This window comes from Sceloporus occidentalis, unplaced genomic scaffold, assembly GCF_023333645.1.
Source record: "Sceloporus occidentalis isolate IW3139 unplaced genomic scaffold, rSceOcc1.0.p SCAF_7, whole genome shotgun sequence".
Taxonomy (NCBI): domain Eukaryota; kingdom Metazoa; phylum Chordata; class Lepidosauria; order Squamata; family Phrynosomatidae; genus Sceloporus; species Sceloporus occidentalis.
This window is the reverse complement of record NW_028316987.1, coordinates 43,810,653-43,826,419: the sequence shown is the minus strand read 5'-3', so window position 1 is coordinate 43,826,419 and position 15,767 is coordinate 43,810,653. Positions and strand designations below refer to the sequence as shown.

General features: G+C 42.6%; 1 protein-coding gene across 1 annotated transcript in view; it reads left to right on the top strand.

The window, feature by feature from the left end:
* Positions 1–12,638: 12,638 nt before the first annotated feature.
* Positions 12,639–15,767, top strand: part of CDCP1 (CUB domain containing protein 1) — a 43,892-nt gene continuing 40,763 nt past the window's right edge. The window contains exon 1 of the mRNA XM_089532467.1: positions 12,639–12,708. Coding sequence (XP_089388593.1) covers positions 12,639–12,708 — 70 coding nt within the window. The remainder of the gene's footprint in view (positions 12,709–15,767) is intronic.

The following is a 15,767-nucleotide window of genomic DNA, read 5'->3' as shown; positions in this document are numbered from 1 at the left end:
AGAAAAGAATTTAGCCTGATAGGAGATACAATACAGATATCTGGATAGCTGCATAGTTCTCAACCCTGAGTTAGAAGGCCGGGATGGGATTAGAATCCAGTTTCTAGTCCTGTTGAGCCATTAAATTTACTAGGTGAATTTGGGCCAGCCATTCTCTCCCTCAGCCTGACCCCCCCTCACAGAGTTATGGTTAAAGATAAAGTGGGGAGGAAAGGAGCTATGTAAGATGCCTTGAGCCCACTAGAAGAAAGAAGAGATATAAATTAAAACAAACTTTATAAAAACAGCCAGTTTATGGTAAACTGGGATTCCTGTGGAAAGAAGTTAGAGAGACCTACAAGATGTGCAGACCTTCCAAAGCACAGAATTTTAACTAGTTTATAATACAAATGATAGCTTCAAAGATTATCTAAATTCTAAAGCATGAATTAAGTTGAAAACCAGTTTTTTAAAGTGAGAAAGCCCATCTTCCTTCTCCACAAGAGCCTTCTAATGGTTGCCAGACTAATGTAACTCATCTTTATCTGCTTATTTTATTACATTAACATCCCATCCTTTCTTCCAAGGAGCTCAAGATCTCTTCCCTGTTTTTTCACAAAAACTCTGTGAGGTGGGCTAGGCTGAGAGTCATCCAAGCTTAACAACTGAGTGGAGATTTTAATTCAGGTCTCTTCAAGAATTGTTGTTAACTGCTACCAAGTCAACTTCAACTTATGGCGATCCCATGAATAAGAGACCTCCAAGTTACTCGATCTTCAACTGGCCTGCTCAGGTCTTACAGACTGAAGGCCATGGCTTCCTTGATTGAGTCCATTCATCTGGAATGCAGTCTTCTTCATTTCCTACTGCCTTCTATCTTACTAAGCATTATCATCTTTTCTAGTAGCAAGTCATGCCTTCTCATGAGATGGCCAAAGTACAACAGTCTCAGTTTAGTCATATGAGCTTCTAGGGCAGGGCTTCCCAACCTGGGGGTTGCGACCCCTTCGGGGATTGATTGACCCTTTCTTGGGGGCCGCCAGGTTGGGATTCCCCAGTCTCCTCCTCCTCCCTCTTCCCTGCGGGTGCCGGTGCTGATGCCGGAACCATGCGGGAATGAAGACGGGGCTGCCTCCTCCTCCTCTCTTCCTTGTGGGTGCCTCTGCTGGCACTGGAACCGCACAGGGATGGGGACGGGGCTGCCTCCTCCTCCTCCCCTTTTCCATGCGGGTGCCGGTGCTAGTACTGGAACTGCATGGGGACGGGGCTGTCTCCCTCTCCTCCTCCGATGGCGCTGGCGGCAGGCCAGAGCAGGCCTGGCCGGCATGGAGGAGGAGGAGGAGGAGGAGGGGTGAGGAAGCGGAGGTGGAGGGGCCTCCAGCAGTCTTTGCAGCCGGAAGTCCTGCCCCTTCTTTCGGCTGGCGGCCTCCCTAATTGGTTGGGAGGCCATGAAGGGGCAGGACCTCTGGCCGCAAAGGCTGCTGAAGCTTGTAGGCAGCTGGAGGTCCCGCCCCTTCTTGGCCTCCCAACCAATCAGGGAGGCCGCTGGGTGGGATTTTCATCTGCAATGGGGGTCATGGCCCAACAAAGGTTGGGAACCGCTGTTCTAGGGAGAGTTCAAGCTTAATTTGCACTATGACCCATTTGTCCTTTTAGCTTCTATGGCAGGGGTAGGCAACCTCTTTGAGCCGGGGGCTGGGTTGCTGTCCCTCAGACAACTGGGGGGCCGAAGCCAAAAAATAATAATTAAATAATTTTTTTAAAAATTAAATATATAAATAAACCAGGACAAATGTAGGGCAAATTTTTCAAATGGAGGACACTTTTTAAAAAATGGAGGACACACGAAAAAAATTGCTGATTTTAAAAAAAATGTTAATATAAATGCATGTTTCTGAGGCTTCTATAGACAATTGCTCCCCAAAGGCCCTGGCGGCAATCGGCGGCAGGACTGGGCTGGGGCCGGTCCCAAGGCCTTGCCGGGCCGGATCCAGCCCGCGGGCCACAGGTTGCCTACCCCTGATCTATGGTGTCCTCAGAACTCTTCTCCAGTACCACATTTCAAAGGAGCTGATTTTATTCCTGTCACTTTTCTTCACTGTGCAGCTTTCACAGCTAAACACAGACATCGGAAATACGATGGCACAGACAATTCTAACTTTAGTATGTAGTGATATATCTTTACACATTAGGATCTTGACTAGTTCCTTCATAGTTGCTCTTCCAAATCCTAGCCTTCTTCTGATTTCTTGACTGCAATCTCCATTCTGATGAATGGACCAAGATATGGAAAATCTTGAACTATTTATTCAGTATTAGTCAGACACTTTGCACACCACACTGGATCTTGACCAAGAAAAAGGGAATACACAGGGATAGGCATTCAGTTACACCAGATAAATTATGCTGAGAGGTATATGTATTAATGCCAGTGAGCTGTATCATCCTGTTACGCATCTAATAACTGAAAGCTGGTGGGTTACTCATCAGTGAAACTAGGAAGGAAAGGAAAATGGGTTCATGGTCATTCTGTAAATTGCATGGCACAGCAGGTACTAGAACCTAGATTTCCAATACTCCAACCAAGGCTAGGAATCATGCAAAATGAGTATAGCATGCTAGATAGCAGGACTAGAACCTGGACTAAAACCCAGAGTAGGTTTACCATCTCATTGATATGGAAACCACTAGACACCACTATTTCCAGTCTGGGTATAGGTTGGTTATGGCTCTCCAGATCAGATGCTGCTGATGTTGGACTGCATTTCTCATCATCCCTCATCATTGGTTATACTAGCTAGGGTAGTTGAGAATTGCAGTCCAGCAGCCTTTATGGAGGCAAGAAGTTGCCAATCCCTGATCTAGAGTCTATACTGTTAATTTGCAAACCCTCCAAATAAACTATTGCATATAATAATAAACTTCCACAATCAATATAGTTGAAGATGAAACCATGGTTGGGGACATTATTTAATAGAACATAAGCACATCTAAGTGCACTCCACAATACCACATCATGGCACATGTTTGCACAGTATCTTGACTCTGTTAGGAGTCTGCCGTTTCAGTCAGACACATGCTGGTGAAATCTGTCCCTTAGCTTGTATTAAAACGTCTTTGTTGCAACACGGTATTAGTCTTTCTTCCCTGGTAAATAAGGTTGACTATTCCTTATCTGAAATACTTAGGACCAGAAGTGTTTTGGATTTCAATATTTTGGGGGGAGGATTTTGGAATATCTGCATATACATAATGAGGTATCTTGCAGATGGGATCCAAGTTTAAACACAGCATTCATTTCTGTTTCATATACACTTTATACACAACATTTTGATAATTTTGTGCAAGAAACAAGTGTCTTACCAGCTCAGCCACCCATGTGACAATTATGGAATATTTTGGGTTTTGGAATTCTGGATAAGGTATACTCACCCTGTACTAACCAACAACAGGAGCTCTCCATCCAAATTCCAGTAAATGGGGATTATTTATACATTTAAAACCCAATGTGTGCTATCAAAGTATAACATCCGTATTTTACTACTGCTAGGTGCTAAACATATGTGTTGTATTTTGGGCTGAACTCTAGTATGTATCCGTTGCAAAGTCTTTCATCACTTCCCTTTTTTGTCACTTGCCACATCATCCAAGCATCTTCTAACTTCTTACCTCATACTCCAAATATCAGCACTTTTGAAAGTTACTATTTTACGACTAGTTTCCAAAATGCTCCAGCCAGCATGGCCATGACTATCAGTAAACTGTCTAAGCTACAGATGGCCCTAAATTTGTGCAGTCCAGATGTTCTTGAACTGTAATTTCCATTATCCACCTCCACAGGCTAAGACAGGGTGGAAATTGTAGTCCAACAATATCCAGAGGGCCACACATCTCCCATCCATGCCTTACACCACCATTTCCCTTTCTGCTTTTTCCAAAAGAAACTTTGAATTTGAAGTAGAGATCTGTGAAAACTAAGAGCTAAATTATTATTATTATTATTATTATTATTATTTGATCCTAATAAAAGTGTTATGATACATTCCAGCTTGGATTTGTACTCGTATTTGTGACATTATGTAACACTTGAGTTCCTTCTAAACAGATAAACGTTGCATAATGGTGGGTGGGGGCAGGAGCTGACAATAGAAAAGGTGTTGCACTTCCTACACTTTCTCTCTCTTGGAAGCCAATACATACCTTCCAACTGTGCCCATTTTATTGGTGTAGGATGTGGGTATAGGTTGCCAGTGTTCACCGAAGATGCTGTAGAACCTCCCTGCTGTTTTTCATTTTTTACAAGAAATACAATTTCATGCCAGATTGTGACATTCTGAATATTTTAGAAGTGAACTATTCATCTGACAACTAATGTGCAATTATCTATATCATATGTGTCCAAATGTGTATTATGGACTGGGCGTTTTTTGAATTTAATATATCATTCTAGGTTGCATGCAGCATTTGGGTTTTGAAAATTATGCAATGCTAAAGCATGCCCTGGTATAATTGCTTAACCACTTTCCCTCACTTCACAAAACAAGTTCTGCACTTAAGCTGCTGCAAACCTCTACTGCACTTAACGTGAAAGGGAATTTCAGCAGGTGCAGATAATTATAATAAAATCCCCTCTTAGAGCAATTCTCTACACCTTTGCAACAGGTCAGCCTAACATGGAAATCGCACCCTTGTTAAAATGAATAAATCTTCCCTTCCAGTACACAGGAAGTGAGGTGTTTAGAAGGATGTCAACATTTGAGTGTTGGACTAGGAGAAGGAGATGTGGGTTCAAAACCTCAGTCAGTCATGAAGCTGAATCTTAGGCCAGTCACTTTCAGCTTAACTGACCTCACAGTTATCTCTTGGGATAACTTTCAACATCAGGAAGGTGAAATGCTAGTGATTCACTTGACAGCTTTTAAACCACTTGAGTCCCAATTTTGAGAAAAGGATATAAATATATAAAAACAACAACAACATTCTCTTGTCCTTCTTTGCAGTTGGTCTCTCTATTGCTGAACAAAACATAGGAGTTGCCTTTTACTGAGTTTGACCATTGGTTCATCTAGCTCTGTACTGCCTATACTGATTGGAAAAGACATTCAAAAGTTTTAGTCCTATCTGGACATGCTTGAGATGATTGAACCTGGGTTCTTTTGTATGCAAAGCGTGTGCTCTACCACTGAACTATAGCCCTTCCCTACTGTGCTGTCTCATTATTGTGACAAGGTGCCTGTCTCTTGGGAGGAATTCATGGTTACATAAGCCAGCGATGCACGTTTAGACAAGCTTTTTACAAACTATATTCTACCTCCACATACAAGCATTCAGTTCACAAAATGGGGGGTGGCGGGAGGAAAACCAAGCAGGAAATGGAGGTTTTGGAAATTTCACAGTAGGTAAAACATTATCACAAAAAAAAAAAAAAAAAAAAAGTTGTTGTTTTTTTGAGGAGGAGGAAACAACTTTGGGCAAAGTGCAGCTTTGGTGCAGCTTCTGGATGCTTAGGATGCATGCATCATTTAAACAGCATACCTCCAAAGAGACCTGAAGCAGCTTTATTTTGGCAGTCTGTAATAGGCCATAATTTGCTTATAGGACCAGCTCAATCATTAGGCCACATGAGTCAGTTCAAAGTTGTTTCTGCCTCAGGCAATGTATGTGTCTGACTGTAGCAATATGTCTTACTATGGATTGCCTTTTGTGGGAGACCACCATTTGCAGCTTTCTTTCAAGCAGGCAAGTGTCTTGGGCTGGATTCATTTAGAATAGATGATAGGAGGTGATAAAGATGAAGGTAGACATTTAGTAGTGTCTGTATGGTGCAGCAAGACTTTCACATATCAGCCGTAAGACGGTGGTTTAGTGTGTACAGATTTGGGAGACAGTTGTGGTGATGAAATGTTTTTGGCCAGCATGGATGCAGGAACAAACCCAAGCATATTATTATTATTATTATTATTATTATTATTATTATTAAAATTATTTCTTACCTTACCTCCCCAAGACTTGAGACAGCATACAGCATGGACAAAAACGCATAAAACCATTTAAATACTGTAAAGACACATTTAAAACACATAAACCCAGGACACATTAAAACCATCCAGCATAAATTAAAATATCCTAATTTAAAATGCATAATTTAAAACAGACTGGCTAGGCCTGCTGGAGGAGATAGGTCTTTAATCTGCTTTTGAATTCTGTTGCCACGACTAAGTACAATTCCCATTTTAAAATGCTTTTGAAAGGAGCCCTGATGGTGCAGTGGTTAAGTGCTGGTACCGCAGCCACAAGGTTGTGAGTTTGATCCCAGGGCTCAAAGATTGATTCAGCCTTCCATCCTTTTGTAGGTCGGTAAAATGAATACTCAGCTTGTTGGTGGCAATTGGCTTACAGATTGTAAACCACTTAGAGAGTGGTGAGTTCATTATTAAGCAGTATAGAAATGTAAATGCAAATGCTATGTTGAATTTAGACAGCATATTTAGTTGCAGAATCAATCCTGGCAGGTCATTCCACAGTCTAGGGGAGGCCAAAGAAAAAGTCCTCTGAGTGACAGTTGCTAGTCTAGTCCTGGCTGGTTGAAATAGATGTCCCCCAGAGGACCTGAGTGTTGGGGGCGAATAATATGGGAGGACGTGTACCTGCTTAACTAGAAACTATTTAAAGTTGTTCATTTAGAATGGTGAAATACAGCAGTAAGAGATGTATTCCTCGTTGTCTTTAAGCCTAGTTCTTCCTGCCTTCCTGAAAGCACTTCAACCTATCTAAACTTATTAATTAAACAGACTGGACAATTTCCTTTACATAGAGCTTCAGTCTCCACTATTATGTTCTTCTGTGCTTTTGAGCCTGACTTTAATGAAGTCACAGTGTTTTGCTTGCTCCCTTGAGAGACTATTATGCAATCTAATACTTCTTGCTATTTGGCAATTATTCCTGCATGTAAGAAGTTATATTTTGTTCTGTTATGTTCTGCTGCTTGTAATTACAATAGCTGTCATCCTCTCAGGTCATGACATCATGAGAATTTTCTGTACTAGACTGCTTTCAAGTCATTTTCACTGTAGTTTCATACTGCATTTATTAAAAGGTAAGGCGTGTCTTTCCAACATAATTTTCAGACATGACATGCTAAACTAAGCAGTACCCAGCTCTTCCTGTGGAGCCTGAGAAAAATTAGAATTACTTTCCCTTCTATTTCTCCTGAGACCAGCACCATTTGAAATTCTCATTCCCCCTTCCCCATTTTGATGATTTATTATTCGTTGAGAAAGTCATATTATTTCATCACTTAAACAGTGGCAACTGTTGGGCCTTATAGCCTAAATCTTGTTCTTAGTCATAACTAAAATAGACTCATTGACTCAATGGGATTTACCCATGCATCTACTCAGGGGAAGGCAAAGGCAAACTTCCTCTGAACAAAATTCGCCAAGAAAACCCCATGAAAGGTATGCCTTAGGTCAGGGGTAGGCAACCTTTTTGAGCCGGGGGCCGGGTTGCTGTCCCTCAGACAACTGGGGGGGGGGCCGAAGCCAAAAAATAAATAATTAAATAATTTTTTAAAACTTTAAATAAATAAATAAACCGGGACAAATGTAGGACAAAATTTTCAAATGGTGGACACTTTTTTTTAAAAAAAGTGGAGGACACACAAAAAAATTTGCTGATTTTTAAAAAAATGTTAATATAAATGCATGTTTCTGAGGCGTCTATAGACAATTGCCCCCCTTGCCCCTGCGCGTGAGAGGCCAAAGGCCCCGGCGGCAATCGGTGGCAGGACCAGACTGGGGCCGGTCCCAAGGCCTTGCCGGGCCGCATTCGGCCCGCGGACCGCAGGTTGCCTACCCCTGCCTTAGGGTCACCATAAGTTGGAAATGACTTGAAGGCACACAATAAATAGCAACAATAACACCAACCATTCACCATTCAACAATTGACTGAATAGGCCTACTCTACTTGGGACTAACCAACAGGCTGCCAGACCAGATCTGTGGAGCAGTGAATCTGTTCTGGGTTTTAGTCCAAACTTCTCAAAAGGTTACGATCCAAAATCTGTGTTCCAGATGAGTTTAGCACCCTGGACAACTCCTTAAAATTTGAAATAAAATCTGAAATGGATTTGTTGATCCATAAATGGGAGAGTGATCAGCTGCCGCTAACTTAAAAACACCCTTGAATTTCTCTGGATAAACTGGATATTATACACACAGGGTTCTATTTTATTTTATTTATATGTTGCCTTTCTCCCAGGATGGGAGCCCAGGTGGCTTCCAGAACAATAGAAGAGAAATGACCTCCTTCTTTCAAAGGTCCTCCTCTGTGACACACCAGAGAGGCCAATACACTGTGTGAGGATATGAAATAATCCAAACTGTGGAACACCCTCCTCTTGATGACCTAACTGGTGCCAGTGGTGGTTTCATTTAGGGACCAAGTAGATACATGGCCATTTAGTGCATCTACACTATATAGTCACAACAGTTTTATACCACTGTCATGGCTCTGTGTTATGGAATCTTGGGACTTGTAGGTGAGTGAGGGGTACTTGAAAATGCCTGCTGAGAGCTGTAGTGCTGCAGTTTTGGGCATCCACTGGAGTATTCTAGAAATCTAAGTACTTCACCAAACTACAGATCCCAGAATGGAGCTATGGCGGTTAGAGTACCTGTAATCCAAAACAGCTAAAACTGTGTAGGCATTGCAAGAAAGTACTGTGAAGTAGATTGTAATCCACAAAAGCTAAAAAAGTCGGCCCTTCTTATACACGGATTTTTTATACACGGACTCAAGCATACACGGTTTGAAAATGTTCCAAAAAAGTATAAATTTACCTTGATGTTCCATTTTTTATTAGGGACACCATTTTGCTATGTCATTATATTTAATGGGACTTGAGCATACACGGATTTTGTTATACACGGGGGATCTTGGAACCAAACCCCAGCGTATAACAAGGGTCCACTGTACACAGATTTTTTATACACAGATTCAAGCATTCACGGTTTGAAAATGTTAAAAAAAGGATACATTTCAAATATCAAACCTTGATTTTCCATTTTTTAAAATAAGGCACACCATTTTGCTATGTCATTATATTTAATGGGACTTGAGCATCCACGGATTTTGTTATCCACGGAGGACCAAACCTCAGCGTATAACAAGGGTCCACTGTACTTTAAATAAAACTACTGTATAATGAATAAAGAGTCAAAGAATCAAATGCCTCCTTATGGCTACTTTTAAAAACTGCCCAAGTTCACTTTCTTTTGAGTTATGGCAAGTTCATAAATGCACATTTTCCAGCCGGTAGTAACTGTGTGACACTATGAAAGCATAAAGCACTCCTCAACCACCACATGTAGCACATACATTCCTCTCTTGCCACCTTGTACACAATGCTTTTCCATGAGAGCAACACACTTATTCCAGCCGTTGTGAGTCACCGGATGAAAACCCATCCAGTGGTTTACACACACGAGTGATTCAATGTCTTCACATGTGATGGGAGATGTACTGAAAACAGGAAGAGCAAATGTTCCAGGCTTTTTATCTTGCAGTTCCATATCATGTCACAAACAGTACTTTTTGAAACAGAATGTGCAAGCTATCCTTGCAACAGCAGTGTGTCTGTGTGAGGTGTGAGGGGTCCCATGTCAGTGGGGTGGTCAACCCAGTCTAAAGGTATTTCAGACTTAACATATTGGATAGTTTCTTTAAAAAAATTAGCGTAGACACCAGTTCAGACTCTCTGCTTTCCTTCCTGGAAGCCAACCACCACTATATATGTTTTTCCTTCAGTGAACTCATGATTGTCCTCCTCATGCTATTTTATCCTCACAACACACCTCTGAGGTAGCTCAGACAAAAGGGCAGTATGTATTTATTTAATTCATTTTTATGCCGCCTTTCTCCCAAAAAGGGACCCAAGGCAGCTCACAAGATAAAAGTTCCAAAGTAACTATCCTAAGGTCAACCAATGAGTTTCATGGCTCATTGGGAACTAGAACCTGGATCTCCCAAGTCCCAGTCCAGTCTAACGGTACCACTACACCACCCTAGCTTTCAATAATTCGCTGTTCGTTGCATTTTTAAATTAGGTCAGATGGGATGATGGCTCTCAAGTTTTTTCCTCACATGTCGCAGCACACATTTGAGCAGCGTTCAACTCATTTGCAACTACTGTATTACAATAGAAACACATTACCTGTCTCTAGAAGGAAGTGAACTTTGGAACGTTTTGCTTGTAAAAGGACGTAATTTTATCTGACTGCAAGCCACGGTATTCCTATAAAGGAAAAACATCAAGGACAGTGGTAGATTATTTCTTCATTTTTATTCAATTTTTGTCCCCAACACTAGAATTCAAGGTGGCTTACAGAAAGTAAAACAAATGCAGTTAAAATCCCTTGCAAAGGCATAGTAAAAACATCTAAAATCTTATTACTGTTATTAAAGTGTGGCGTAGTGGTCTGAGTATTGGATTACAACTCTGGAGGGCAGGGTTCGATTCCTAGCTCAGCTACGAAAACCAGGGGGTGACTTTGGGGAAGTTACATGCTCTCAGCCTCAGGGAAAGGCAATGGCAAACCTCTGAACAAATCTTGCCAAGAAAAACCCACTAGTTTTGCCTTAGGGTAGACATAAGTCAGAAACAACTTGAAGGCATGCAACAACAACAAACTATACTATCCAAGAACTTATTGGAAAAACGGCATGCTGTTAAAAAAAGAGCCCTTGCAGCCAACTTCTAGGAGATGGTTGGAACAGAAAAGTTTTCCTTTGTTGAGGGAAGGCCAGCAAGGAGGAACCATCCAAACTTCACTCAGAGAGAGTCTTAAGATCTAGAAGCAGCCGTTGTTAAGGTCCTCCCATGTGTCCCCACCAAATGTGTTTTGGAAAGTGGTGGGACAGAGAGAAGGACTCCTCTGTAAGACCAGAGAGTCCAGGCACAGTCATAATGTAAGATATAGTCTGCAGGTCCTGCCACTGAGAAGAATTTTTTTAAACCTAGATGACCACTCATGTCTCTTGTAAGCCCCTACATCCCCAGTTTCTACATTTCCATTCATAATGAACTCATTCACCTCAGTAAGAGATGACTGCTTGAAAGTTACATCATGGGAAAGCCCGGGCTCATTTCACTCAGTGTTTACATTTCTACACTCTGCTTAGTTCAAGATAGTACATAAGACTCTTCTTCTCCCCATTATATCCTCACTACAACCCTGTGAGATAGGCTGAGAGGGAAATAGCAACAGGCCTACTGTATATGCCAGAGATTGTTGGACTGCAACTCCCAGCATTACTCACCATTGCCTAAGCTCTCTAGGGCTCCTGGGACTTGCAGTCTAGGAGCGTCCAGAGGACCTCACATTCTCAAAGCTGGGACTGGACCTAATGCATAGGGAAATTCTTTTTCATTGTTCCCATTGAAACAAATGATGCCTGTGCAGGAGAACCTCCTATGCACTGAACCTGGGCCCTGTGTTAATTATGCCACATTCAAAAAAGGAAGCTGGCACCATCTGGACTTTCCACTTATGATACCAAACTACCAAAAGTTGCCCTGGCATGTATCTCTCCTTTTGTTTTCTAGCCCCGTCTTTCAAAATGGGACACTCAGTGGCTCTTACAACAAAAAGACTGTGTTTAATTTGAGGAGGTCCTTAGAATATCTGCCATGGTGTTCTTCTGAAGGATTAGTTGAGGGGTCAAGGGGGTCCTAGGACTCTCTTTGGACCAATCACCACATCTCAGCAAACTACACATCCCAGGATTTCATAGGAGGGAGTCAGGGCAGTTCAGGTGGTATCAGGCAGCTATGATTGTGCAGTATAGATACACTCATACCTTTAAATAATAATAATAATAATAATAATAATAATAATAATAATGTTTATTTAGACCCATACTTGCCCAGAAAACCCCATGACAGATGACTGTGAGGGCAAGTCTCTCTTTCTCAGCCTCAGAGCATGGGCCAGGGCCAACCAGCTCTGAAGAAACCTGTCCAGAAAACCCATAAGATGTGACTTTGAGGTCAAGTGCTACTCTCTCAGCCTCAGAGGAGGGCCATGGCCAAACCTCTCTGAAGAAACTTGTCCAGAAAACTCAAAATAAATGACTTTGGGGGCAAGTCACACTCTCTCAGCCTCAGAGGAGGGCCATGGCAAACCTTCTCTGAAGAAACTCACCAAGGAAACTCATAATAAGTGACTTTGGGATCAAGTCACACTCTCTCAGCCTCAGAGGATGACCATGGCAAACCTCCTCTGAAGAAACTCACCAAGGAAACTCATAATAAGTAACTTTGGGGGCAGGTCACACTCTCTCAGCCTCAGAGGAGGGCCATGATGGCCAAACCCCTTGGAAGAAACTTGCCCAGGAGAGGGTCACCATAAGTGGGAAAGGACTTGGAGGCAGCCCAGAAGAGCAGTTCCAGCAGTGGGGCACTGAGTGTGTCCATCCCAGGGCCTCCCTCCCTCTGAAGGGCTGTGGGTGCCTTAAGGAAGAGGAGGAGCCATCTTACCTGGGGATCGGAGGCAGGAGGAGGGTGGAGCTGGTGCCCTGGCCTCCTCCTCCTTCCCTCCCCAGAGAGCAGGAAGAGCAGCTGGGGCTGGGACCCAGAGCCACTGGAGGATCGGAGGGCGATGGCGGCGGAGCAGAGGACCTGGCCCCCTCTGGGTCCCCTCCTCCTGCTCCTCACCTTGGCAGCTGCAGGTAAGGGGGACTCCAGCCCACTGGGAAGGGATCGGAATTGGGGGGTCTTCTCTTGGGGGATGGGGCTCCAAGGAGTCCTAGGGGGGCAAGTCACGTTCTCTCAGCCTCAGCATTGGCATTGAGACCAGACCCATCTCTACAAGTGTGTATTAGGCACTTCTTTGTCCCTAGGGCTGCGTCCACACTGGGGAAATAAACCGGTTTGATACCACTGGAACTGTCTTGGCTCAAGGCTGTATGGAAATCTGGACCTGGCTCAACTTGCACTTGGTTCAACTTTCTGTCCAGGAGGAAATCTCAAATCACCTCCATCTGGAGCATGGATTTATCATAGAATCACAGTGTTGGAAGAGGCCCCCAAGGGCCATCCAGTCCAACCCCTTCAGCCATGCAGGAACTCTCCATCAAAGCACCCCCCGTCCAGCCTTTGTTTAAAAGGCTTTGCTCTGGTGCCACAACAAACTACCATTCCCAGATTTCCATAGCCTTGAGCCAGGACAGTTCAAGTGGTGTCAAACCAGATTATTTTCCCAGTGTGGATGCATCTTAGGTGTAGTTAAAAACACACTTATGTGTAGTAAAAACCACACAGAGAAGCGGATTGGAAACGCCTGCTTTTGAAACAGATCCAAGAAGGGTGCTTTCTTTTCCTCAATGGCTCACAACACACCTTGGCTTTCTCTTTTCACTCCTTGCAAAGCAGTTAGGCAGGTTCAGAGATGGAGAGGGATTCATCTACTCTGTAGAAAGAATGCGGCTTGACACCACATTAACTGCTATGGCTCCATCCAACACAACCCTGGGATTTCTAGTTTTGTGAGGCACCAGCACTCTTGGGCAGAGAAGGCGAAAGACCTTCCAGAACTACCAATCCCAAGATTGCATAGGATGGAGCTACAGCATTTGAAGTGGGGTCAAACTACAGTTGGCCCTCTGCATTTGCAGTTTTGACCTTTACGGATTTGATTATTTGCAGTTTTGATTAATATGTTCTCTTTAGGAATCTCTAGGTCCTCCAGTGCAGCTCTGCAAGAAGTAGACACTAGAGTTGTGCTGGAGAAGCTAGAAGTTCCTACAAAAAACCATTTCTCTAGGCTTAGTTTTTTTTGTGGGATTTTCGGACTACATGGTTGTGTTCTGGAAGAGTTTATTCTTGACTTCGCCAGCATCTGTGGCTGGCATCTTCTCTAGACATTTGTAGGTCCTCCAGCATGATTCTATGGCCCGCTTCTGGCAGATGTTGACCATAGACTTGCACTGGAGGACCTGGAGATTCTTACAATGGTGTTCTCTTAGGTAAAAAGAATAGTGTTTTTAAATTTATGGTTTTTCCACATTCATGGGTATCCTTCACCCCTAATCTTAGCAAATGTGAAGGGACCACTACTGTATACATTATTTCTACAGTGTAGATGCACTCTCTCAGTTATGCTTAAAGCAGATCCCTTGGAATCAATGGGACAAGCAAATCCTGTCTCACTTTGCTGCCATTGATCTCAGTGGGTCTCCTTTGACCATGATTAAACCGATCCACTGATGTGGAGGAAGAAAGAAAGTGAGCAAAACAGCTAACACAGTGGTGATCTTTTCTATCTTTGCCAGGTGATCTTCTTTACAATCTACTATAACCATCTTTCATGAATTTTCTAGACTGCTGATCCAAAACGTGGTAGTTTTATTGGTGAGGCATTTGCAATAATCTGCCAAGAAATTGCAAATTGTATCACTCAGAAAGGAACCAGTTCTTGTTTTCAAAGAACATTAGGATCCCCAGTATAAGGGGAGTGTAAAGAATAACACATTACTTCTTTTACTAACCTGTATTTAAATTGAATTGTACAATACAGTCTATAACCGGTAATCTCCTTTCAATAAACTCTGTATCCAACTTGAAATGATTACTTACTGGGTTTGTTTAAAATAAATTGAAATGTTTTTCATTTTCAGTGCATGGCTTTTGTGCATCTCTGCGGCTGTTGGTTCATTTTGTTCTAACAAAAGTGATTGCGCTACTCTTACTGTATGTCAGGATTGGAAAACTTGTGGCCTTTCAGATGTTGATTTTTCCCATCAGCCTTAGCCAGCCTGGCTAGTTGAGAGGAATGATGGGAGTAGTAGTTCACCCACATTAGGAGGGTCAAAGGTTCCCCACCCAGTTTTACATATTCCTGGCACATTATCGTTCCATCTAATTTCCCAGTGATATGGCTCCTCTGTGTAGGGGACTTGGAGTTGGAAGGGCAGCTATGAAGGAATTAGATAGGGTCCTGAAGTATAAAGATATATCATTGAATACTAAATTTAGGATGGCCTATACCATCGTATTTCTCATTTCTATGTATGGCTGTAAAAGCTGGATAGTGAAGAAAGCTGATAGGTAGAAAGACAACTCATTTGAAATGTGGTGCTGGAAAAGAGTTCTGTGGCTATCGCGGACTGCGAAAAAGATACATAAATGGGTCCTAGAACAAATCAAACTTGAACTCTCCCTAGAAGCCAAGGTGTCTAAATTGAGTGTTGTACCTTGGACATATTATGAGAAGACATGACTTACTAGAAAAGACAATAATGCGGTAGGAGAAAAAGGAACATGGTTTTCCAGATGGAAGGACTCAATCAAGGAAGCCATGGACCCAGTCTGTAAGACCTGAGTAGGTCTGTTGAGGACAGGGTGACCTGGAAGTCTCTTGTTCATAGGATCACCATAAGTCAAAGTTGACTTGACAGCAATTAACAACAACAAATGTAGGGGTGATAGTATCTGGATTAATCTCTCTGACAGCAAATTCCTATTTATATTTTCAAAGACATGAATCCAGCTCGGTTGAAGAGGACTTGCATGCCTTAGATCCAATCTTGGACATCTCCAAAACTGTTGATATTCAAACCAGGAAAAAATGTTCTACAATAGTAGAAGCCAGCAGTGGCACTCCAGACATTTTGGGTTTTAGTTCCTGCCAACCCTAGTCACCATAGCCAGTTGAAAAGGATTATGGAAGTAGCACTCCAAAAACACCCAGTCACCTACCTTTTCTACATAGACCAAGTAGGCACAAGAT